The sequence below is a fragment of the Cornus florida genome, unplaced genomic scaffold, assembly GCF_030987335.1.
Source record: "Cornus florida cultivar Cherokee Brave unplaced genomic scaffold, ASM3098733v1 CherokeeBrave_3.0.0_Hap2_Chr04, whole genome shotgun sequence".
NCBI classification, from domain to species: domain Eukaryota; kingdom Viridiplantae; phylum Streptophyta; class Magnoliopsida; order Cornales; family Cornaceae; genus Cornus; species Cornus florida.
The window spans coordinates 69,497,239-69,522,251 of record NW_026775574.1 but is presented as its reverse complement, the minus strand read 5'-3'; the positions used below and the strand labels follow the sequence as shown (position 1 = coordinate 69,522,251).

The following is a 25,013-nucleotide window of genomic DNA, read 5'->3' as shown; positions in this document are numbered from 1 at the left end:
CTTTTCCTTACCATAAGATGATCACTTGACCATTGGATGCATGGATAATCTATGCTTTTTTGGTGCAACCAGAGTTGGACAATTGCTTACCTCCTCACCTTCCTCACAGAGTTGGAAGCTCTGAGGTCCTCTCCCATGGCAGAAACAATCCAATTAATATTTCTTCCTCCCCTCCACCTTAGATCATGGGCTGATGTTGCTAGAGATACCTCTGGTACCAAAATGATTCTTGAGCATTTTACTCCAAACCTTACAAATGTTGGGAGTGATCTCATTCTTGAGCCTCCAGAGGACATAGTTGAAGAAGGAATCTCTTACTGGAAGGAGTACCTAGTTGGTCATTTCCCAAACAAAAGAATGCCATATGGTGTTGCCTCTGCTGTAGCTATGAAGCTTTGGAGGAAGGCTGGACTTTCTGAGGTCCTTATGGATGGGGAAGGAGTTTTCTACCTCAAATTTGATGTTTGGGCCTCTGCTGAAGTTGTTCTTGCCTCTGGACCTTGGACACTTGCAGGTAAACCTTTTGTTTTGCAGAAATGGCTTCCTGATCCTACTACTTAGAAGGAGGAATCACCTCTTGTCCCTATTTGGGTCAGGTTCTACAATGTTCCAGTTAAGTACTGGACTGCCAAAGGGCTGAGCCTCATTACAAGCTCTATTGGACACCCACTTCATGCTGATCACTTCACTTAAACCAGGAAAAAGCTTAAATTTGCAAAAATTTGTGTTGAATTTGATGCTAGGAATTCTCCTATTGATATTATTAAGATGAAAACGGGCCCTCATACCACTGTTGATATCAGAGTGGAGTACTAATGGATACCCCTTTACTGTACCAGCTGTTGCATCACTGGACATGCCTTATCTTCATGCCCCTCTAAAGCTACGGGTCCTAATACCACTAAGGTCAGCCCAGTTGTTCCAGTTATGGATTTGCCTGAGGATGAAGACTATTTTAATGGATAGACAACAGTTAGGAACAGGAAACAAAAACAGGTTTTGTCTATGAACCACACCCCTTTACCTTACCATGGCTACTCTACATCCCACAGCAAGGACTTTATCATATTCTCACCACCCACAGATGATCCACCACAACCTCAACCCTTACCTGTATCACCTGTTGTGCTACCCTTACCTGTTGCACCAGCTGAGCAACCCTCCTCTACTACACCAACCCCTAGCTCTGATCCCATCGACATTACACCTATACCAAAGTTCCTTGTTATTCCCCTGAGATTGCAACCAAAAAGATCAGCCAAATCGAAAAAACCATCCGCTCACCCTGGTACTAGTTCAAAGATAATTGGCACACCAAACAAACCAAAACAAGGCTCATCAGCCCCACCAACCTCCATACTGATGGAAAAGCAAAAACCACAGCAGTTACCACAACAGTCAACCCCTCTACACCAAACTCCTCCTAACCAATTGTCCAAACACCAATCATCACCATCACCTGAAAGACATAATTTCAACTGTTCCTCTAATGATTCCTCTTAACCCCCAGCAGTTAGGACATCCTCATTCAAGAACTTTAGCAACCTCGAGGATGGATATTGTAAACTTATTGTTGACCTCTCACAACACTTGGATGTTGCTCCACTGATGTTAATGCCACCTACTGATGATATTGCTGCTACTCCCATCCAGTTTACATCAACTAATGATTGCATCAATACTGATGACACACATGTCTCTGAGTCTAATGACGAGTCTGTAACCATGTCTGGTTCTTGGAACCCATGCTCAAGTGGCAGGCACAGGAAGAAGAAGTTTTTTCCACCTAAAAATAAGACAAAGAAGAGTCTTAAGGCTAACTCATTCCCATTTAAGGGACTGAGGTTGGGGGGAAGGAGCAGGACTTCTTCCAAATGACCTGCATTGCTGCTTGGAACATGAGAGGCTTCAATAGCCTCTCTAAGTAACTAGAAGTCAAGGCTCTTCTAGCTGAGCATAGAATTTCAGTTGTTGCCTTACGTGAAACTAGGGTTAGTTCTATTAATGTTGATTCAATTCACAGGTTTGTTGCTCTTCACTGGAGCTTGATTCATAATTACAACCATTCACCCTTGGGTAAAATTTGGCTTCTTTGGGACCCCACAGTTATTCAGTTATCACTTATCTCTGATTCAAGACAAGCCATTCATTGCTTTATTAATATGGTGGCTAACAACAAGTCCTTCAATGCTTCTTTCATCTATGGTGCAAATGATGATCTGGATAGAAGAATGCTTTGGGAAGATATCACTACTCTCTCTGATACATTTTCCTCATCACCATGGATCCTACTTGGTGACTTTAATGCTACTTGCAGCCTTAGTGAGAGGTATGGTGGCTCCTTGAGATGGAATCCTGCTACAGCTAATTTCAGAGAATGCATTTATGAGGCTGGTCTTGAGGACCTTAAATTCAATGGCATCATGTTTACTTGGAACAACAAAAGTGAAGGGGTTGCCAACATTGCTAGGAAGCTTGACAGAGCCCTTATTAATGTCAATTGGAACATCCTTTTTCCTAGATCAGAATGTCTTTTCCTTCCACAGGGCTTATCTGATCACAACCCTATTTTGGTTAAGCTTGGGGACATCCAACAAAGGAAACAAATTCCATTTAGGTTTTTTAACTCATGGGCTGCAAATGATTAGTTTATCTCAATAGTTGCTTCTACTTGGAGCTCCTTCATCAGGGGTACAACCATGTTCCAAGTCACCCAAAAATTAAAAGCTCTTAAGCAGCCACTAAAGAACCTCTCCAAATCAGATCCAGCAAATTCTTCACAATTGATCTCTGACCTTAAGTCTCAGCTCAACTCATGTTAAGTTGCACTTGACCACAGTCTTATGGATCCCATATTGAGAATGAAGGAAGCTGACCTTATCCAACATTATTCCAGCCTCAGCTTATCTGTTGAGCAAGATTTGAGGCAAAAGTCAAGGATTAGATGGCTCCAACTGGGTGACAGTAACTCATCTTTTTTTTTCAAATCCATTACAGCCAGAAACAACAGAAAGAAGATTATATCTCTAGACAATCTAGCTGGTGGACTTATTGAAGGTGATCTCCATGTGAAGGAGGCCATTCTCAACCATTTCAAAGCTTTGCTAGGTACAGATACTTATCCTTATCCTGGTAGAACTTGTTTAGTTCCATTCATCACTAAATCTGTGCCAGAACACCTCACTGAGCATTTGATTATTTTGCCCACTTTTGCTGAAATCCAACACTGTTTTCTATCTCTTAATAAAGAGAAAACTCCAGGCCCAGATGGTTATAATGCATTCTTCTTTCACAAAGCTTGGTCTATTATTAGCAATGATGTTATTAAGGCAGTTAGTGAGTTCTTCACCAGTGGCAAGTTACTCTAAGAACTTAATTGTTCTTATATTTCCCTTGTTCCAAAGACCCCAAGCCCATCTTCACTTCATGAGTATAGACCAATTTCATGTTGTAACACTATCTATAAATGTATTTCCAGGCTCCTTGTGCTCAAAGTTAAGCCAGTATTGCCTCTCATTATTGATCCTAGCCAATCAGCTTATATCAAAGGGAGAGCCATTAGTGATAATGTTCTTCTTGCCCAAGAGTTAATGCATGGTTATCACTTGACATCATCCACTTCATCACCAAGATGTGCAATCAAAATTGATCTTCAGAAGGCATTTGATTATGTCAATTGGGAGATTCTCATTGACTCACTCATCCTCTTCAACTTTCCACCACCACAGTTGGTTCATTGGATCAAGGCTTGTATCACCTCACCCTCTTACACAATCTCTGTTAATGGTGAATTTAGTAGGTTTTTTAAGGGTGCAAGGGGGCTGAGACAAGGGGATCCACTATCCCCCTTCTTGTTTACAATTGTCATGGAGGTCCTATCCCTAATTATCTCCTCAGTTACATCACAATCTTCATCATTCAGGTTCCATTGGAGATGTAAGAAAAAGTCCATTACTCACCTTATTTTTGCTGATGACCTGTTACTTTTCTCTCATGGAAGTCTTCAGTCAGTTAGTATCCTACACAATGCTATCAATATCTTCTCTACTATCTCTGGTCTTAACTTCAACAAGTCTAAGAGCTCTATATTCTTCTGTGGTATGGATCAAGTTACCCAAAATTCCATCTCAAGTCTATTGGGGATTGGAATTGGTTCTCTTCCAATCAGGTACCTTGGTGTGCTTCTAATTACAACAAGACTAAGGGCTCATGACTGCAAGGCATTAGTTGATAAGATATCCAGTAGAATCAATCACTGGACAAGCAAAGCAATTTCTTATACAGGAAGAATTAAGCTAATCCAATCTATCATAATTAGTGGGCTAGTATGTTTATCTTGCCCAAAGCTATCATCAATGATATCAACAGGTTATGTAAGAACTACCTCTGGTCTGGAAATTGTCTCAACAACAAAAAAACAAAGATTGCTTGGCTTCATGTGTGTAGGCCTAAAGGTCTAGGTGGGCTTGGAATTCCTAATGTGGAACTTATTAATAGGGCTTCTATGATGAGGCATTTGTGGAAGGTTGTTACTGATTGCAAGGATAACTCTTGGGCTCAATGGATTATTGACCATCATTTGAAGAACAAATGCTTCCAGGAACTAAATATACCACACAACTGCTCCTATAATTGGAGATCTTTACTGCATCTTAGGCCATCTTTTAAGAGAATGATCAAAGCTAATATTGGGAATGGAGAGAGTATTACCTTCTGGCATCACAATTGGTTAGAGGATAGCCCTCTCTGCAGTAGCTTCTCTCATGCCTAAATCGATGCTTCTGGAATTCCTCTTAATGCTAGTTTGAATAGTTGCTTTTTTGGAAACTCTTGGATCTTTCCCATAGACATGACCTTGTTGCTGCCAAGCTTAAACCATCTTCCCCCTCCTGGTTCAGGTATTGATTCATTCACTTGTAGGCCATCACTAAATGGCAAATATTCTCTTAAGCATACAATTGAAGCTTTAGCCAGTCCCACACCTCCAGCCCCATGGTACCAACTTGTTTGGAATTCTTTATCAATCCCTCGACATTGGGTCATCCTTTGGTTGGCAGTTCTCAACAAGCTACCCACACTTGACAGTAACTCCATGGCCTACAAGCACATCCCAAATCACTGCACACTGTGCCTTTCCTCTGGAGAATCACTGAATCACATTTTTTTCTCCTGCTCATTTACTGCTCCAATTTGGTCCTATTTGCAAAATGCATGCAGCTTCTACACAAGATCACAGTGGATTGACTTCATTTTTTGGGCTTCACGTCACTGGTCATCCAAAAGCATTGCAAATGCCATAAACAAATTGGCACTTTCAACATCCATTTATCACATCTGGGCAGAAAGGAACTCAAGGATTTTCAAGGATATTTCAAGTTCTCAGAACTCTATCTTGTTCAAAATTACTACCTCCATCAGAGAACGGCTCCTGCCTCTGTCATTCAAGGATGGTGTGGCTGCTCAGCGTGTCCGTCATGTTTAGGTTCTTCCTTCTTCCTTCATCCGTCCTCCCCCTCGTCCTCCAGATGGGTCTTCTCTACAGCTCTGAAAGCTGTGGAAGTTTGTTGCTGCTTGTTGTCTGCTTTGGCTTACTTCACTGGATTGATCAACAGCTTACGGTTGTTTGTTTCAAGCTATTGCTTTAGGCCAAATAGGGGCTGTTTGTTGGTTTTTTTGGGCCTGCTTATAGGGGCTGTCTATTGGGCCTCCTTTGGGGTCTTTTCTTTTTTGTTTTTGGTTTTGTTTTCTTTGCCTGTACATTCTTCACATCTATAAAATTGCTTGACTTTTCGAAAAAAAAAAAAAAAAAAATATAGTACTGTTTCTTTATAATTTTATGCAAACTGGTGTGCCATAGTTCTTGTCACTTAATACTTAAAAGACCATTAATATTTAACTCATTTTCAAACGATAGAAGGTGCTAAGGGGCAAGACGGTGCAGTTGGTGAAAGTTCTTTGGCGACACCACGGAGTCGAGGAGGCTACTTGGGAGCTTGAACAGCAGGTTCGCTCCAGGTACCCAGAGTTATTTTCTTCCCCAGGTATGGCTTGATTTTGGGGATGAAATCCTTTTAAGTTGGGAAGATTGTAACGTTTCTGATTTTTAGCATTTTTTTTTTCAATTTCCTGAAAATGTGTTGACGCAAGGGCATTTTCGTCATTTCACGTGTGCGTGCGGGATTTTAGTTGAGTCCATTTGCATTTTGTGCATTTTAATTTATGTGGATTAAGTGGTAGTTGTTTATGGTGCATTTATTTGTGTGTGGTGTAGAAAATGGAGTAAAAGAAAAGGGAAAAGAAATTCAAAGTGTTAGGACCCACCACTCATATTTTAGTGGTCTAGAGACCACACTTGGCCCTTATTTTTCTCTCTCCCCGTTGATTCTTCCTCTCCCTCAATTTCTCTTCATTTTTCTTTTCTTTTGAGAAGCAAAATTTGACCCAAGATTCCATCTTCATTACTTACCGGATTAAGGTGCCGTTTGAGGCAAAACGAAGAGTACGACGAGCTCTACGCACTAGTACCAGAAATTCCAACTTTGGTACCCACCTTGGATTTCGAATTCAAGACCCATTTCAAGGGTTTTGTGCAAATTTGAGGTAGGGGCCCTTAATCCATGAGTTCTTGTGCTTTTGTGAGTTGATCTCTCTTAAATGTTTGTTTAGCATGCTCAATTTGTATGGTATTTAACTAAATGATTCGAGTTGTGTATATTTGTCAATTTTATGTGATTATGTATGTTAAATGGATTATGTGAAGAGCATGTTCACATGTTGATTCTCTATATGTTCATCATGCTAGATTCTTGCCGTAATTAAGCGTGTTGTAACTTTCTTGTTATTCTTGTGAATTGTACTATGTTGCTTAAATTGGACGATTGTGGAAGGATGAACATGTGTATGTCATTGAGGCATTCATGCATTAACATTGGGCATAAAAAGGCAAAGAATTGACTTTGAAATGTAAAAGGGAGAATTTTGGGAAAGTGATTTAATGAAATGTTTTTCTTAAACTCGGTCGCCACGGGGTTACCAAAGGGCCAGTAGGTTAATGTAACCTAGAGGGAACTAGGGAGTCGCCCTAGCGTGGTTGAGCTATCTGGGCCCTCAATGACGCTGCGGGGTTACCAACGGTCTAGGGACAGCAGCCAATCCTTCTCTCGACGCTGAGGGGTTACCAAAGGGGGTTACATTAACAGTTTAAAAGTGACGGTTTCGAAATGAAAATGGGGAGCGACATTAGCATTACATCGCATCCCATTGCATTACATTTTTGTGCTTGAGATTGAATTGTTATACAAGACCATTCCTTCATTATATGATCCCCATTCCCCTTGACCTATTCTATGTTTGGATTCACGGGGACACAAGAAACGTGTCTTGAGTGTCACCTACTGAGCGTATAGCTCACCCCATCATATTCTAACATTTTTTAGGTCATGGTAAAGAATTGGCGGATGATAATCCACCCCAGATTTAAATGGCTCTTGAAGAATCTTTTGGGATATATTTTGTAGAACTTGAACTCATTTTTGTATAGCTCATGATCTGAAATGTATTAAGCCCATCTGGTTTTGTATATGATAATGTCACTCTCTATTTGAATCCATTTTGATGTAAAATGTCTACGATGTAAAGTTAAGTTAAAACTCTTGTAATTGGCCCCAATGATGTCTTATATGATTACAAGTGGTTGTCTTAGTCCCTGGTACAGGATGTCATATGTTTGATTGTATAAAATGAGTTCGGATCAATTCCAAGCTTCCATTTCAGTTTCTCCTTCCATTCTCATAGCATAACAGGTTGGCTTTAGGATCCAGGCTCGGGATCTCCATTTCGGTGGACCGAAATGGTGCATCGGTCGACCGAAACAGAAGTGTTGGCTCTCGGGATCTTCATTTCGGTCAATCGAAATAGAGGTTCGGACGACCGAAGTGAAGGAGCTCATTTCGTATGACTGAAGCTCCACTTCGGTTGACCGAAATGAAGCCTTGTGATCAAGCTTCCTTTTTCTCTTTGTTTGCTCTCGAGATCTCCATTTCGGACGACCGAAACTCCCCTTCGGTCGACCGAAATGAAGCTGTGTTGGCCACTTTGCATCTTTTCCTCCGGTCATCATGTTGTTCAACGATGGAACGGGTTTGAGAAGTTCTAAGGATGTAATTCAAGGTTAATGACGGTATTTTGACTTTAGAATGATCGAGTTTGGCATAGATGATCTCGGGTTCGAGCAAGGACCCGGCTAACGGTTCGGGCCTCCGGGTCCGGGTTATTACATTGCTCTCCAAAGAGCATATCAATGCATCATTTGATTTTTCTGAGACAACGTTTGCTTCAGTTTTCTTTTCGGTTCCCTTCTTTAGAAGTCTGCAATCAACACAGTAATGTCCCTTCTTTCCATAATTCCAACATTCAACATGACTAAGATCTGTGGAATTCCTAAAATTTTGAGACTGAGTCCTTCCATTCCTTGACTTGGATCTACCTCTGTTTCTATTACCGTTGCCTTTCTTCTTGTTTGAACTCTTGCCTCTGCTTTCAGCATTCAATGCCAAACCACTGGTGGAACTGCTATTTGCCTTATGATTTCTTTAGTCAAAATCATGCTCACAACTTCATCAAACTTCAACTAGGTCTTCCCTGCAGAGCTACTGATCGCTGTAACTGTGCCACTCCAACTCTCGGGTAAGTGCCTTAGAATTAGCAGTGCTCGGACCTTGTCTTTGAAGTCGATATCAACAGACTTTAATTGCTCAAATATCTCATTGAATGCATTTAGATGTTCGTTGAACTTACCACATTCGATCATCTTCATGTTGAACAATTTCTTGATCAAGTGCACCTTGTTTGCTGCAGAAGGTTGTTCATACTTACTAGAAATGGCTGTCATGAGAGACTTCGTCGTCTTCTCAATCTTGATATTAAAGGCCACTGATTTTGACAATGTCAATCTGACGGTGCCAAGAGCCTTCCTATCAAGTAATTCCCATTCTGCATTCTTTGTTTCCTCTATCTTCTCTCCCAAATGTTGATACAGATTTTTCTGAAACAAGAGTTCTTCAATTTGCATCTTCCAAAAACTGAAGTTTGTGTCATCAAACTTCTCAATCATGGATGTGGATGTCTTATCTTCTGATGCCATTACTCCCACTCGAACGGACAGATCTGATCAAAAGACTCTCAGAATTTCGTCAGACACCTTTTGTGCCCAAGGTTCTCAACCAAAGGATCTGATACCAGTTGTTGGAGTTGTTTTGCACAATCAACTGGATTTAATACCAGTTGTTATGGCGGAAACACAAAATAAACAACGTTGTTCAAGGAATAAATAAGCAATCACGAAGAATAGAGAAAATTACACACAAGAACACAAGATATACATGGTTCACCCAAATCTTAGGGCTACGTCCATGGAGCACACCGAACAAATTCACTATAAAGAAGATGAAGAATTACAGAATTTTCTCTCAATCTTTCTCAATTGCTCTCTCTTGTATTGTTACAAATTAATCAATCACACAACACGTATGATGATCTTTTTCTTTTTTCTTCTCTATATTTTTACCTTACCTTAAGATCTAATTAGAGTTGATATATATAGCCCCTAATAATTTGTCCTACAAGAAATTGTCTTTTGTAGAATCCAAAACCAATAAGGAAGTAAAAACAGATTAGGAAACTGAATTTTTCCTAAAATTCAGCCATCTTGAAGTTTCTATATAATTAAATCTTCCTAAAAATATTTCACCTAATCAGACTCCACAAAACCACAACAGTGGAAGATTCTGATTTGCTGAAGGTACATTGACACTCTCTGCTCTCTATCTCTCTCCTCTCTACTTCCACACTATTGTAGCGGTATTTTTTATTTTATTTTATTTTATTAGGGTTGAGTGTAGTGTTGGTTTTCTAGGTCAAGTCTGAACTCTAGTCCTGCAGTATTCTTTTCCTTACCATAAGATGATCATTTGACCATTGGATGCATGGATAATCTATGCTTTTTTGGTGCAACCAGTGAAGAAAAATAATATTGTTTCTTTAGTACCCAATTTTCATTTTAAGTTATATAATATGTAAACAAAAGAATCTAAAGTTAGATTTTTATGCATACTGGTGTGACCTAGTTCTTGTCACTTAAGAGTTAAAAAACCATTAATATTTAACTCATTTTTAAAAGAACACTGTCACTTGCAAATTTAGTTTCAATTTGATCTTTTTCCACATAAACATATCTTGATTTTCTTTCTTAATCTTAAAGTTCGTGCAAAATTTCTCTCTCGTTTTTTATGCAGGTACAATCCGTCATTATTGCTGATGTTCTGTGAATTTATCTCCGATGTAGTCAGCCATTAGGTATGTGGTTAATTGTTTGTGAATTTCAATTTCTCTTTTATCAATTTGAGTAGTCAGATGTAAAGCCGGGGGTTTTATGATTCAAACAATTTGCTGGCCATTTTGTGAAATTTTTTCCTTTCGATCTAGGTATCACTATAAGTTCATGTGTTCTTATTTTAGTGTCAACTTTCTCTCCGTGTGTTTTGCCTTTCAGCTTTCTTGGTTTGCCTTCCTCCTTTTTCTGGGTTTGGCTTACCGTGGTGCATAGCTTGGCTATGAGCGTAGTGCCTATTGTTGTTGTTAATGCCTCTAGTCCGTGGAACGGTGATGGATTTATTGGCTAGGAAAGGAAGTTTTTGGTTCAGGAGGGTTCTGTTGATCATTGTTCTAGGCGATGTTTTCCTCGTGTCCTTGGCGATTCTAGTGATGGAGAATCGCTGTTCCCATCTCCAGTAGGGTTCCTGGGGAATTTGTACGACATGGTGCTACGCATATTAGTGGCAGGTTGGGGATACCTATCAAGTTTCTTGCTTTTGCCCTTGATAATGGTTGTCTAGTTCCTTGCCGGCCATTGATCACTTCCTTGCCGTTTAGATTGCCGGCAGTGGGAAGCCTTGGGATGATGACTGCTCAAATGACAGTCTTTTCGTCTGACATAATAATGATGCTTTACTGTTGGCGTGTTGACCATGGTTATCTACGTCTAAGTGAACCTTCTAGTAGATGCAAGATGAACCATATTCTGCTGGGCCTCTTTAATGGTGCTACAGACCTGATCATTTTTAATGGGCGTTTTCCACCATGTGGGCTATATAATTCCTCGGCCCACTTTGCGTTTGCACCATGTTTGGCTAGGATTAATGGATGGTTCAGTCGTATTGTTGTGGATTGGTTGTTCCTTCTTAAGTTGATTGTGTAAATTACTTCGATGTATTGTGTGTCATGTTGTTTTGTTTTTGTGGGTCTTCTTGTTCTTTTGTTGTGTTGCTGTGGTTGTTCAGTTTGTTTGCTTTGGTTGGGTTTAGTGGTTATGTTTCTTGTAGATGCCGTATGGCTTCTGTTGGGGAAAAAAAAAAAAAAAAAAAAAGAATTATATATTGGAAATGACAAGCACTTAAAAAATCTAATTAGTTGTGGCTAGATTTTGGATCTCCTTTTTTAAGGTTTTAATTGTTTTGTTGTATCAACATTGTGATTTTTTTGTTAACAATTAATGATCTCTATTCAATTCAATTGTTTTGAGGGTAAATAATGTGCTATTTCCTTTTACAAAAAAACCAAGCCTCCGTTTGTTTTGACGTAAAATATTTTCTTTGAAAAATATTCTTTTTTCAAGTATTTTTTCCTGTTTGGCAAATGTCTAGGGTGAGGTTGAGGTCAAGCCCATTGGATGGGGCTCCCGAAAATTGATGGGTAAATTATTTTTGTTATGTTTTAATATTTTTTTTCTTTGTAAATATTTTACGACAACCAAACACTAAAAAATAAAAATATTTATTTTACATCCAATCAAACGGAGCCTAAATTTTGTTTGATATCTAAAAGAGGACAAGTGATGGCCATGAAGTCTTCCATAGGGATTATGAAAATGCTTGTGATTTTATTAAGTATGGCTGCTAGGCTAATGAGTTCCTAAGAATAAGCATTCAATTTTTTTTATTAAACATGTCCCTTACTTATGTTGATACTAAAATTATATTTTTGTTCTCCGTCGTTTGTTTCAACTTAAAATATTTTTTTTAGAGAATATTTTTCTTTTTTAGGTATTTTTTCAGTATTTGGTAAAGGTCTATGTTGAGGTTAAGGTTGAGTTCATCGGACTGAGTATGTAAAATAACTTGTTAAAAATTGATGAATAAGTTATTTTTGTTAAATTTTAATATTTTTTTTCTTCCTAAATACTTTACGATAATCAAATATTAGAAAATAAAAAAATATTTTATAAAAAGTATTTTACATCCAAACAAGAGGAGCGAAATGTTGAAGAATTTACTGAGATATATACCTGTGTATTGTATATGTCAGGTTGATTTATCTAAATCCCTTTTCATGAACCGGACCACTCATGTTGAAGCTCATAGAGCATCTTGACTACATAGAAAGTTCCAGAGTGTCACTCCATATGATATTGGTTTAGATTAGTTTAAGACTTTGAATATTATATTGGTTTTCATTCTAATTAATAACAAAAAAATATTTATTATTTGGAACGAGTTGCATTAATGTGAATCATTACAAGAATTTTTTGTGCTTATCATATATTCGTTTTTTTGTTATGCTTAGCTGGGTTTTTATTTTTTAATTTTTGTTTGTGTAAGCAAAAATATTAATTATCTTTTCCTTTTTTTAAAAATGTATAAATTGTAGTTGAAGACGACAGTAAACTTTGTTAAATTTATCTTTTCAACATATTATAAGAAAGAATCTAAGTATTTAGAGTTAACCTTAGACATGATGATACACCAGAATCAAAATGGAATAATTATGATGATAATGTTCACTGATTTCATAATAAAATTCATTTGGAAACTAAAAAAATCTTCAGATTAGTTTTCTCTAATATTACAATTATTTAAATAAATTTTATTTTTAAATTTTCATAAATATTTTGTTTTAAAATTTTAAATAAAAAAAATCTTAATTGAAACTTCAAACCAACAAGTTGTATATTCAAATAAAATTTAAAATCCAGTCTTCAAAATAAAAGAACTGTAAATTTTTGCATGAAACACCTAAATAATCAATTTCGGCGTGTAGTTATCGGGCCATCAAGCTTTTTATCATCCCAAGCTAGTTCTCAGGCCATTTTGTCCCAGCCTTCCAAACTGGTGGACTGGGCTTGTGCGTTGGCGTTGGAGTCCAGTTTGGCCCAAAAACCTGATTGATGAAAAGATTGGGAGATTTTGAGAGATGAAATAAACAAATAATAGATTTCAAAAAACCAGAAATTGTGAAAAATGCTTAAGGGTGTCTGCCCAATTTTAACAGACGTTTGTTGATTGCTAATTAGTTGGAGCACAACATTGCTAATTAATTTGATATTTTATTAAAAACGAATTACTCTGGAGAGTTAAGAAGTAGATTAATTTAATTATATGGTGTCAGTATCAAAAGGAATCACCAGTGTCACAATCTTCTCTCAGCTGTGATGGACATTTCAGCATAAGAAAAATAATAATTAATCTAACACTATATTCGTTTGCGTGAAATTAAAGATTTGGAATTGAACCAAAAAAAATTTAAAATTTAAATTATATTTTCTCCAATTTTAACTTCAAGTAAGAAATGTTGGTTTTTGGCCAAGACACAAAATTACCAACTTTTTGCGGGGAAACAAATAAATCTCTAAGTGCTCTTTGATCTTCGAAGGCCATTCAATTTACATGTAAATTTCAACAGCCTCTCCATGAGTTGATTTTTTATTTTTTATTTTTTTATTATTATTATTATTTTGTGTGTGTGTGTATGTGCACCTGGAGCTGAAGTTTGAACTCCATCTAGAACATCCATGGGTGCAAAAAGGAACCCTCCAAATAGAAGTAGGACTAATGCCTAAGTCCTCCAGAAGCTCCGATATACATGGAGGATAGAACCAACCTTATTATTATTATTAATATATTTTTTTTTAAGGGGAAAAGACTTGCCTATTCAGCGGTGAGTAAGTCTTACTGACCGCTAACGTGATCCAATCACAAAAACACATAGTATGCAATTACAAAATCAAAATTTTAATAAATAAAGAAATCAGTGAGTGATTGAATTTTATTATAAATAAGACCACATCAGTATGATGAACTGATAAGTCTTGTCCTTTTTAAATTATTGCATTCTTGGGGTATGAAACAAATACTAGCAAGGGGTGAATCTTAGAAATTTTGAAAGAGATTATAGAGATATGTACTCATTCCAGATGGGGTATTAAACTTACAATACTTTGAAAATAAGATCGATAATTAGGATGTATAGCCCTAACTTGTGTCTATATTAGTGTTTTGATCAAATATGTTTTGCCCCAACATGAAAGAATATAAGTAAATGACATTATAAAACAATATCATAGGAAGCAAAACAGATCAATAGATATACACATGCTACTAATAATTAATACATGATAATAAAATTGAAGAGTAGAAGATATACATATTAATAAGATAAAGATATAGAATTATATTTAATATAATGATTTTAATACCATATTAATTCTATATTTAATGTTGTCATATCATTATATGCTTTTACAATATAAAATGGTTACATATGATATATTTGATTATGATTAAGAAAATTTTCATCCTTACGTACGTGTGTATTTGAGTATTTTTATGAGTTTATGTGCAACGAGACATAAAGACTTGACCTGGTCTTTCTGTGGTGAGGAGACACTATTGCAACTTGATTGAGTTGAATATTGAAATTAACTAGTGCGCCAACACCCACAAAGAAGAGGAATATCAACTTATCTATCAGGTTAGCTCTTTCTTCCTTACTTTACTATTGTTGTTTTCATTTCTTAATTTTATTATTATGTTAACATTGTGTGGTTGAGATTATATTAGTGTTTTGCTCTTGTTCATATTGATGTAACATTTTTTTTTGCAAAGTGATATTTATATATTATTCATAGTTATTCGGTAATAAATTATTCATTATATATTATATTAATTCATTGTGAATGAATAAATTTTGATGCATTGCTCTTAATGTTTTATAAAATATTTGGAAATTTCCATTACAAAGATTTTCCATTAAAACTTTAATTTCAACAGAGTGCTCATGCAGCAACAAATGTATTTACATGTGGTAATGCAATAACCAGAAAAAGTATACAATACTCGAGGGAATGTATACTCCATACCCTCAATAACTCTCATTTTGTCTTCATATACGAAAAATGTGCAATTTTTGAAAAAAGAAGAAGAGGAAGACATGATTGTGCATTGGGCTCGATACCACGTATTATACACTTTCTCCAATTGCCCATCCTTCCATACCATTGTCAAATTAAAAAATCACAAACTAAACAGTTGACCTCTCTCCATCACTCTCCATACATCCACCCTCCTTTATCCCTTAACAGTCCAACTGCATTAACTTCACTAGCTATACAGATTATGTTTCGGCCCCCTGTAGATTGATCATGTACCTAAAGATGACGATAGCAACATCAATTAAATTAATGATTCAATTAGCAAAACAACAAACTCTACAAGAAGGGTTTCAAAAGGTGGAACTAGGAAGAAATGCAGCTCTTCCAAGCACAATGGAAAGGGCATGAGAGTACATGTCAACCCCTCCAGGTGCTTAGACATATGAAGGATTCTCTCAAGACCCTTTCCAAATGAACCTAACTGCATAAAATACAAGAAGAGGCTTGAATCACCAAGGAGAAAATTTTCATTGTGCATGTTGCACGGTGCAACGGGTACATCCAACCGTTCATTACTGCGTGTGTAATACATGTACACAGACGGTCCAAATGCTCCTACTGCATTGAATCTTTTCTCCTCACGAAGCAGATAGGAGCGAAAACTTTTCTCTCTGAGCACAAAATTGACATTCTTTCTCTTTTGAATTATGATGTTTACTCTAAATTGTTGTAATTTGCAATTCTATTATTTAAAATCCACAGAGAAGAACAATATGGTTAAATTAGAAAAGCTATTGGAACATAGGCTAACCTTAATTACATGGATAAGGAAATCTCAACAAAAAGAAAAAAAAAAGAAAAAAAAAAAAGGGTTTATTGGTATAAACTCTCTTTATTTATTTATCCTTAAAAAGAAAAAGATAAAAAAAGAAGGTAATGATATTATAATGTTGAGCTCATGACAATTCTTACGAGTTTTTTGTCTTTTTGTCATGATCATGTTCATATATTAAGACGCATATTTAACCGTTTCAAAAAAATTTGTATATGAATTGTAATAAAAAAATTCATACAAAAAATCATTTTCACTAAATAACACCACTAAAATTTTAAATTTCTTCTTTTGATTTTATTTGAACAAATTAAATTATCACATTTGACCATCTCAAACAATTTTATTTTACAATGAAATCACTTCAATATTGGCAACCTGACTATACTTTGGGAATTAATAATTTTTTTTTCTTCAAAATGTGCAATAGAGTTGATGACCACGGTCATAAAATCAACGTCTCAGTAACATTACTTAATAATAATAATAAGGTAAAGTGCAAAAAACTCCCCTCAACTATGTCTAAATTTACAAATAACCCCTCAATTATGTTTTGTACATAAAACATTCTAAACTTTCATTAAATAACCATAATACACTTTCTTATTGAATTACACTTGATATATTTTTCTTGTTAAAATAAATTATGAAAAAAAATTCATACTAATCTGATGAAATATTCTCCATTAAATTTGCATAAGTTTACTTTTAATTTTTTAAATTAATTATTTAAATAAAAAAATTTGAAACAATTTAAGTAATTTCTTAATTTTCATGAATATATTGTATTAAAAAGAAGATATTTGTTATTTACGTATTTAATTAATTTTTCATAAATATTATTTGAAAAAGAAGATATTTTTTTGTACTAATTTTTTTTAAAGAGAGTATGATAAGTTAATCATTTTAGAAAATGATAATTACAAATTTATTTATTTATTTTTCATTTTTATACTCAATTGATACGAATTATAAAAATTAAGTTAAATAATATAATTAATATTTAATTAAGAGAAAATATAATAAAAAATAATTTAATAATGAGAAGGCATTACATAATAATAATAATAATAATAATAATAATAATAAAATCAACAGTTTATTATAATAATAATAATAATAATACTTTAAATGTAAAGGGTTTTGGTTGACCTAAAATAAAAACCGGTTCATAGCTGTTCAACCGCTTCGTCACAAATTCATAGTCGTGTTTATATAGCCGTTGCCAGATTTCCTGAAATACCCTACTCACAATTCGCAGAAAAAACCCTAGTTACAATTCGCTATTTTTCTCTGAAAAATCTCTCGAACGCACAACTCCTTCATTAACGCTCTTCTTCTCTCTCTCTAACTTTTAGTCTTGTTCATGTTTTGCTGGATTTCTACTCTTTCTATACAATTTTGATATATCATATATATATTATCTATATATGTTCTGTTTCTGAAACTGTTTTTGGATACAGGAATTGGTACGAAAATGTTGCGATTTCCTCTCTCCAATCGAAAACTTCGAAGGAAAAAGTCGCGTGAAAACGTATGTATTTCCATCTGCTTGCATGAACATTTAGCTTTGTGTTTTTAGTATAATTTCTTCAAGATTTTGTATGGAATTCCATTTGATTTCATTTATTTGGTTTATGTGTTCGTGAATTTCTTGGATTTTTGGATTTATTGTGAACTAGGGTTTCTTCTTCTTATGAATTTTTCTATTTGTTTAGACGGTTGAGTGTTGTTTGCATTCTTTTTAGAATTTTGTGGTGGATGTTACCATTAATTTCTAGGATTCTGATCTTTTGTCACATAGGGTTTCTTTAGCATATTTTAGGATTCTGATCTTTTGTCACATAGGGTTTCTTTAGCATTTTTTAGCATAGAGTGATTATGAATTCTCAGAAATTTATTGTTTAGTTCTTCAACTTGTATTGATTCTGCACAACTATATCTTTTACATGATTATATGATTTTTTAATTCATAGTCCTGCGGATTTATTGGTTTGGATTTTCCTGTATAGTGGGATTCAACATGAAGATTCAGAGAAAAACACACTATATATATTTTTTTATTCGTTGAAATTTGGATCTATAACGGTCTATTGTAGTAGTTATTTCCTTATTCAGAGAAACACACTCAATAAGGTTCAGGACACACTCTCAGCTAAAGAATTGATATCATAATACCCTGCTTTGGGCTCTTCTTTTTCGGGAGATGGCCCTTGGACCTCATAATCAATAGGCCCCATAATCTCTTGAGACATGTGCAACCACAGCTCTTAACTCTTCAGGGGTTGCAATTGAAGATACCTTGAAAGGAGAGGGGGATTCAAATATGTTTGACAATGAAGCAATAGGTATTAGCCATTTTAGAGCTCTCCTTTCTCAATTCCTCAGTGGGAGGATCCACAACACTTCTCCCTTTTTCTTTTATAACTCCCTCGCACTCATTCAAATTAGGTCTAGAGACAAATTCTCCTTCATTCTCCATTTTTGTTTATGCTTAGTAGTGGGCTTAGAAGAGCAAGATTTGGTAGAATGACCAAAAGATTCACAATATAACATCTTTGGGGTTTCCTGGATCCTCCTCCACCCCAACCTAAAAGATTCACAGAACAAGGATCCTTGCTTTTAAGAACAAACCGCCTCCTCTAGTAGATAGTTATCAAGAATCATTCTCAACCTTTCACCAATCCAAACCCACTAAGTCTAGGAGATATTCCCCAAGTGGTTTTTTTTTTTTTTTAATTTTTATTTTATTTTATTTTATTTTATTTTGCTAAACTCTCATTCTGATTTGTGGTGTTTATATCTTCCTCTCTGCTTTTTTTTTTTTTTGGTTGCATATGTAGTGATAGCTTCTTTTAAATTGATTGCTTTCTTGTTGACTTGTGTTTGTTTGGTAATTTAACAGTCTTCGGAAAGGACTCTTGATGCTCCTAAGCTCTTAGATGACTTTAATTTGAATTTACTGGATTGGAGTAGCAGTAACATTGTCGCTATCGCTGTTGGGAATTCAGTATATTTGTGGAATGCTGCTAATTCGTCTACTTCTGAACTTCTTGTGACAGATGAAGAAATTGGACCAGTGACAAGTGTCAGATGGGCACCGGATGGAGTACATCTTGCTGTTGGTTTAAATAATTCCCACATCCAGCTGTGGGACTCTTCATCTGGTCGGATGGTAAGAGTTTTCTTTAAAAAGTGTTTTATTTTTTTACATTTTATCGATCATTTATGCTTTGTTTTATTATTGTCAGTAATTAGATGATGCATGGTGAAAAGTTGGCATTCTATTTGAATGTTGTTCTGTGAAAAAAAAAAAAAAAAAGGATGACAAAATTTTTTGACTAGATGTAAGAAACTCCGGTCTTTGTTGTTATTGTTTTTTTATTTTTTATTTTTATGTGTCCCCTTTTTTGGCAAGTAACATTAAATTACTAATAATGAGATCATATATAATAAGATTCAAAACGCGATCTCAGTGAAAGAAAATTTAAACCAGAGGAAAAAGGCTAACAATAAAGAAAATGCATACTCACACCCTGAGAGGTTAGTGGAACGAAATATTCAATTTCAGGAAAAGAGGCCTTTGTTATTTCATGAACTCATGTTATCCATGATAGTTAGGTGCTAAGGAAAGATTGGGCTTTTGAACGTTTCTCTAAAAAAAAAAAAAAAAAAAACTGCATTTTTTGTGGAAAAAGAAAAACTAAAATAAAAAAGTATATTTACATGCAACACGATGTGTCGTTTATATCCAATTTAACTTTTGATAAAGTTGGTAATTTCTTTTACCTTCTATTTAGTTTGGAAGAGAACTAAGTCAGGTATAGTGGTGAACTGCAAGGTTGAATAAGGCATGTATCGTTGAAGATTTTATTATATTGGTGTAATGGATAAAGTGGACAGTTTGAAGGATTATGGCTTGTAAAGTTGTTATATATTTTAGAAAACAGTATTCTTAGAATTATGAGTTTTATATTTTTTATTTTGGAGTGAAATGAAATGTATTTATTGCAAATTTCTCATGATCTAGGCATTATAGCTTTGTAATTTTCTGGTGCCACCTCTCCATCCTATACTCTAATATGCTTTGGTTCTTCTGAACAGCTGAGGAATTTGCGTGATGGGCATAGTTTAAGGGTTGGTTCACTCGATTGGAACAATCACATCCTTACAACTGGGGGAATGGACAGTTTGATCATAAACAATGATGTAAGAATAAGATCCAGCAATGTTGGAACATATAGGGGACATTGTCAGGAGGTTTGTGGACTCAAATGGTCTGCATCAGGCCAGCAACTAGCAAGTGGGGGGAAGGACAGTCTCCTCTACATATGGCATATCTCTATGACCTCTAAAAATTCTGCCAATAAGTGGATTCACTGCCTAAAAGACCACAGAGACGCTGTGAAAGCTCTTTCCTGGTGTCCTTTCCAGAGTAATCTGCTTGCCTCTGGTGGTGGTGTAGGAGACCAGTGCATAAAGTTTTGGAACACCAACACTGGATCACGCCTGAACTCAGTAAATACAGGTTCACAGGTCTGTTGCTTGCTTTGGAACAAACATGAACGTGAGCTAATGAGCTCTCATGGCTTCAATGATAACCAACTTACCCTATGGAAGTATCCTTCTATGGTCAAGATTATAGATCTTTATGGTCATACATCAAGAGTTCTTCATATGGCTCAGGTGAGTTGGGTCATCAATAAATCATATGCTTTAGTCCTGTTCTTGTTTTATGAATAATAGGTTTTCTATTTTGTTCACTCCCCTTTCTTGATGGATGCATTTCAGAGTCCAGATGGGGGTACAATTGCATCTGCAGCAGCGAATGAGACACTATTGTGGAACGTGCTTGGAACTCCTAAATTGGCCGTGAATGCTCCCAAAACGAAGCCAGAACCATTTGTTAATCTCGCACGCCTCAGGTGAAGAGTCTGTACCTGGAATGGGTGATTAAAAGCATTTTTCTTGGTACATGCTCCGTTGGATTTGTGACGAAATTGGCTAAAAATTATTCAAGGGGAAAAAAAACGAATAAAGAAGTTTGCATATTTAAGGTATGATGAAAGTTTATTCAGTTCTTAATGTACACAAAATCAGCCCAGTTTTTAATAAAAAAATATGGATCATACTTTATTCTTTGCTTTTGATATGAAGGTTCCCATTTAAGAGCAACTGCCAACCAATATATTAGCCCCATATCTACAAGCCTTCATTTTTAAGTCATCGTCATCGTCATCGTCATCATCCATGCCTTTATCCTACAATCGGGATCGACCACATGGATTCCTTTTCCACTCTTTTCTATCATAAGGTACATCTCCTACTAAACTTAATTTTTTAAAATCATTTCTTATCACTTCATTCCATGTTAGTTTTGGTTGCCCCTCGTTTTTCTGATTTGTTCTTTTCTTGGCAAAAATGGTTTGATCCCATATCTCAAACTTGAAGTAAAAATTACCTTTGAAAGAGTCCATTTTCTGTTATAGAGGATAATTATTTTCAGCCAAAGAGGCATTCTGGTCTTTTCAAGTCTTTCTAGCAGTTGAAATTCTTTCCCCCTCAGGGCATTGCATTTCTCTATTCCTATCCCTTGGCAGTTATCTCTAACAGCAATTTTGAAATGTTATCATTGGCTGTGCATTCATACATACATATACATATATATGTATATATATCAGCTGCAATTTAAAACAGATGTTTTTGCAGAAATGTCAAAGAGCATAAAGTGTTGATTTATAAAAGATCTAGAACTGAATATTACATTCCCTCCAAAGCTCTATTTTTGGGTGATTTTGATCTTTAACAGCAAGAGAATCTCACTTATATCCAGTCTATTCCAAAGTCTTCTGCTGAAGCAAGTGATTGTGCCGAAAGTTTAGAAGCATTTCATCTTGATTATACTCTGGTCATAAGCCCTCTCTACAAGCTGTGAAGTACTTCAAATCCTCTTCTCTGCAATTTCACATCTGCTGCAGATCAAAGTTTAGAAGCATTTCATCTTGATTATACTCTGATCAGAAGCCCTCTCTACAAGCTATGAAGTACTTCAAATCCTCTTCTCTGTCCTCTGACTGAAATTGTGTTTTTTCTGACCGAAATTTTTTTTTTATTTTTTTATTTTATCTTTTTTGTATAAGTTTGTAAAGCACTATTGACCTTTAGTTTTAGTGGAAAAACAGTGTGAGTTTGTACTCTGTGAGATAGAACACTGTGAGTGTGTGAAGAAAAGAGTTGTGTGTGTAATTCTCTTCACATAGTGGATAAGATTTCATGCTAAATTGTTTCATGTCTCGTGTGATTGTTGATCTCAAATTGTGTTAGAAGTCATCTACAGTGAAATAAAAATTTGAAATATTTATGCTTAAACTGCTATAACTGAAGAAGATGCCAAATTGTACTGAACTCAACTTTATTATCAAAAATTACAAAATACCCCCCTCTGCTAGTTTTGTTTTGTTTTTTTTTAATTCCTCAATTCACCAAAAGTTGCGAATTATCCTCTTTTGAAAAGTAGGAATTCTGGTGTTAAAGTGATGACTCTTTGAGCTGATTGTTTGGACAAAAATACCCTTACGGATGCCTGTTTTGCCCTTTCAAAGTTGAGTGTTTGTTGCATATGCATAAGAGATGGTCATTTTGTCTTGTAATCCTTGGAGGCAATATCAAAATCATAATAACATTTTTTATTATTAATTTATGCAGTGAAAATCGTATTAATTGATTTTGCTTATTATTAGACAAATATTTTTTTGGTGCACGTGGGTTTAATGCTAAAGAGTGGACTTGTAGTGACATGTAGATTTCGGCATAACCACTTCAAATAGTACAAAATATGTGCATAAAAAAAATGCAAATAAAAAATGCTGAAAAATCATTTTATTTACGGACATTTTTCCTATGCAATGTAATTTGGAGAGTTTTTAAGGTGGTTATAAAACATATTTTAATTACTTAAAGTGGTGATGAGCCAATTACCCATTGTTCTTTAGTGTATTGTAAAAATTTTGATATTCGAACCTACGAGTATTTATTAAAATAATAATAATAATAATAATAATAATAATAATAATAAGAAAGAAAAGTAATGACATTACGAGGTGCATTGTCCAACATATTTTGGCATATCAATGTTACGAGAAACCTGGTGAAACCGATTGCTTTTATATTAAGAATTTTGTCATTCTCACTATAGTATATTTAACTACCTGTCTTTGATACAATAGAGAAGTTTTCGACTCCCAAGAGGCAAAATGGATGCCAAGGGATGATTCTGATAAGCAAACCAATTCAAGATCAGTTAGAATTAAATAGAGTGAAATACTCATATATTATAAACAAGGTTGTTAAAATCAAAATTCTACTTAAAATTGATAAGGGGTTCATAGGATCGGAATCATAGGGATATAAATTTTCTTTGTCATTGGTGTGCCATATTCCTAAATAACCATTAACGTTCGCGATGGGGATGGTGAAGAATCCTATGGTGAAGACCCACCTTCAGAAACAAGAGGACTAGCAGAGGAGTTGAGTTCATCACCGCGTCGGATCGTGCTTGCTCCTGCTACAAGGGAGGAATCGAATCCAAGGCAGCATAAGATCGATCAATGTGAAAGAAAGAAGCAACATTAGATTCATAGAGCCTGCCTTCAGGGAAGCCATAACCAAAAGCAGCTTGTGCATGGAAAGCTCTATTATCTAGTAATGTTATGAGAAGGAACAATTATTAATTATTGGAAAGTATAATATAATAGGCCTGTCAAGGCTGTCAAGCCGTGTCATTGACTGATCAAAAGAAGGTTCAGAAGATTTTCTAAATTACGTGAATTATATTTCTTTAGTTGGCTTTCTGACTTCTTGACATGAGATTTGCAATAAATCTTGGAACATCACGCTTGTCGTAAATTAATGGGCATTTCTAAATAATGTTCAAATCTAGAAAAGTCGACTCTAGTCTTTTTAGTTTTTAAACCCAAATTCTGTCAAGTCTGAAAAATTATTAATAACATTGGCAAAATTTAGTATCAAAACTTGTGGATTGAGGTGTAATTTTTTTGTCTACTTTGATTTTCGATTTTGGAAGCTGAATGATAAGCGCCTTGTTGAATGACATTCAAATTGTATTATATTTCTTGAGGTGGTACCCCTTGGATGCCCTACAATTTCTTCATGGCATACTAGATGGTAAGCAATCTTATTCGATCTAGTTAAGTGAAATGCTTTGGTGAAAAAATAAAAATCAACTAAGCTACTTATATATGTGAACGGATTATAGCCAGATCAGTATAAGAGAAAATGCGTTGGAAACACAATGTATATAAGATATTAAGAAATTAATAGAGATACAAGTAGACTTACCATTCGATGAAGTTGGTGGTTGTATGGGTGAACTTGGTGCCTCCACGGACCGATGTGCTGGAACCAGCAAATACATTGCCCCCCACATTAGGTTGATCTGTTGTATAATTTATATTCCCATCCCAAAACGTACAGCCCGTTTAAATACCAAACGCTCGCAAACGATATAACGCAGTGCAAAATGGATAATCCCAACATAAATGAAGAACACAGTTATGTCGGAGAAATTTTTAGAAAACTGAAATTTGTCATGGGGCCCACACAACACCTTCCGGGCACGAAAATTGAAACTGGCCGAAATGAACTCAAATGAGTTTTTAAGGATTCTAAACCCGAAGAAACTTCCTAAATAATTCTCGTGGCATGCATCCCCGTGCACAGATAAAAAAAAAAAAAAAAAATGCCCGAAAAATATCCGAAAAATCCGGGATGTCACAAATACCTTGGAATGGACTGAAATCGGAAGAAATTTTCCTTAAAACTGGCCCTCTAAAACTGATCAACAGGATAGCTTAATCTGGCTTCCTACTAGAGGTGAATTTAATCTTAAATCTGCTTGGGAGAAGATTAGACCTAAACAAGGTACAGTGGAATTGGCTGACATTGTTTGGTTTCCAGATG

General features: G+C 35.4%; 2 protein-coding genes across 7 annotated transcripts; both read left to right on the top strand.

Annotated features, from left to right (window-relative positions):
• Positions 1–4,849: 4,849 nt before the first annotated feature.
• On the top strand, positions 4,850–5,482 carry LOC132305074 (uncharacterized). Its single transcript, XM_059802761.1, has one exon. It carries the CDS (start codon positions 4,850–4,852, stop codon positions 5,480–5,482), a length of 633 nt encoding a protein of 210 aa, XP_059658744.1.
• Positions 5,483–17,191: 11,709 nt separating this feature from the next.
• On the top strand, positions 17,192–22,315 carry LOC132303455 (cell division cycle 20.2, cofactor of APC complex-like). 6 transcript variants are annotated; one of them, XM_059800712.1, is made up of 6 exons: positions 17,193–17,568; positions 19,097–19,209; positions 20,139–20,720; positions 20,826–21,091; positions 21,192–21,348; positions 21,844–22,315. In XM_059800712.1, exons 2-4 carry the CDS (start codon positions 19,207–19,209, stop codon positions 20,961–20,963), a joined length of 723 nt encoding a protein of 240 aa, XP_059656695.1. In that variant the 5' UTR covers positions 17,193–17,568; positions 19,097–19,206; the 3' UTR covers positions 20,964–21,091; positions 21,192–21,348; positions 21,844–22,315. The 6 variants fall into 6 exon arrangements, with proteins under 6 accessions (XP_059656691.1, XP_059656690.1, XP_059656695.1 ...); XM_059800709.1 differs by having other exon boundaries at positions 21,744–22,315; XM_059800710.1 differs by having other exon boundaries at positions 21,732–22,315.
• Positions 22,316–25,013: the final 2,698 nt, after the last annotated feature.

Excerpts from the sequence above, each read along its gene's own strand:
- LOC132303455 (XM_059800707.1), top strand. Across the intron at positions 20,721-20,825 it reads GAGTTCTTCATATGGCTCAG|AGTCCAGATGGGGGTACAAT; the intron begins GTGAGTTGGGTC and ends GATGCATTTCAG. Across the intron at positions 20,960-21,743 it reads GTTAATCTCGCACGCCTCAG|AAATGTCAAAGAGCATAAAG; the intron begins GTGAAGAGTCTG and ends ATGTTTTTGCAG.
- LOC132305074 (XM_059802761.1), top strand. The coding sequence starts at position 4,850 with ATGACCTTGTTGCTGCCAAGCTTAAACCATCTTCCCCCTCCTGGTTCA.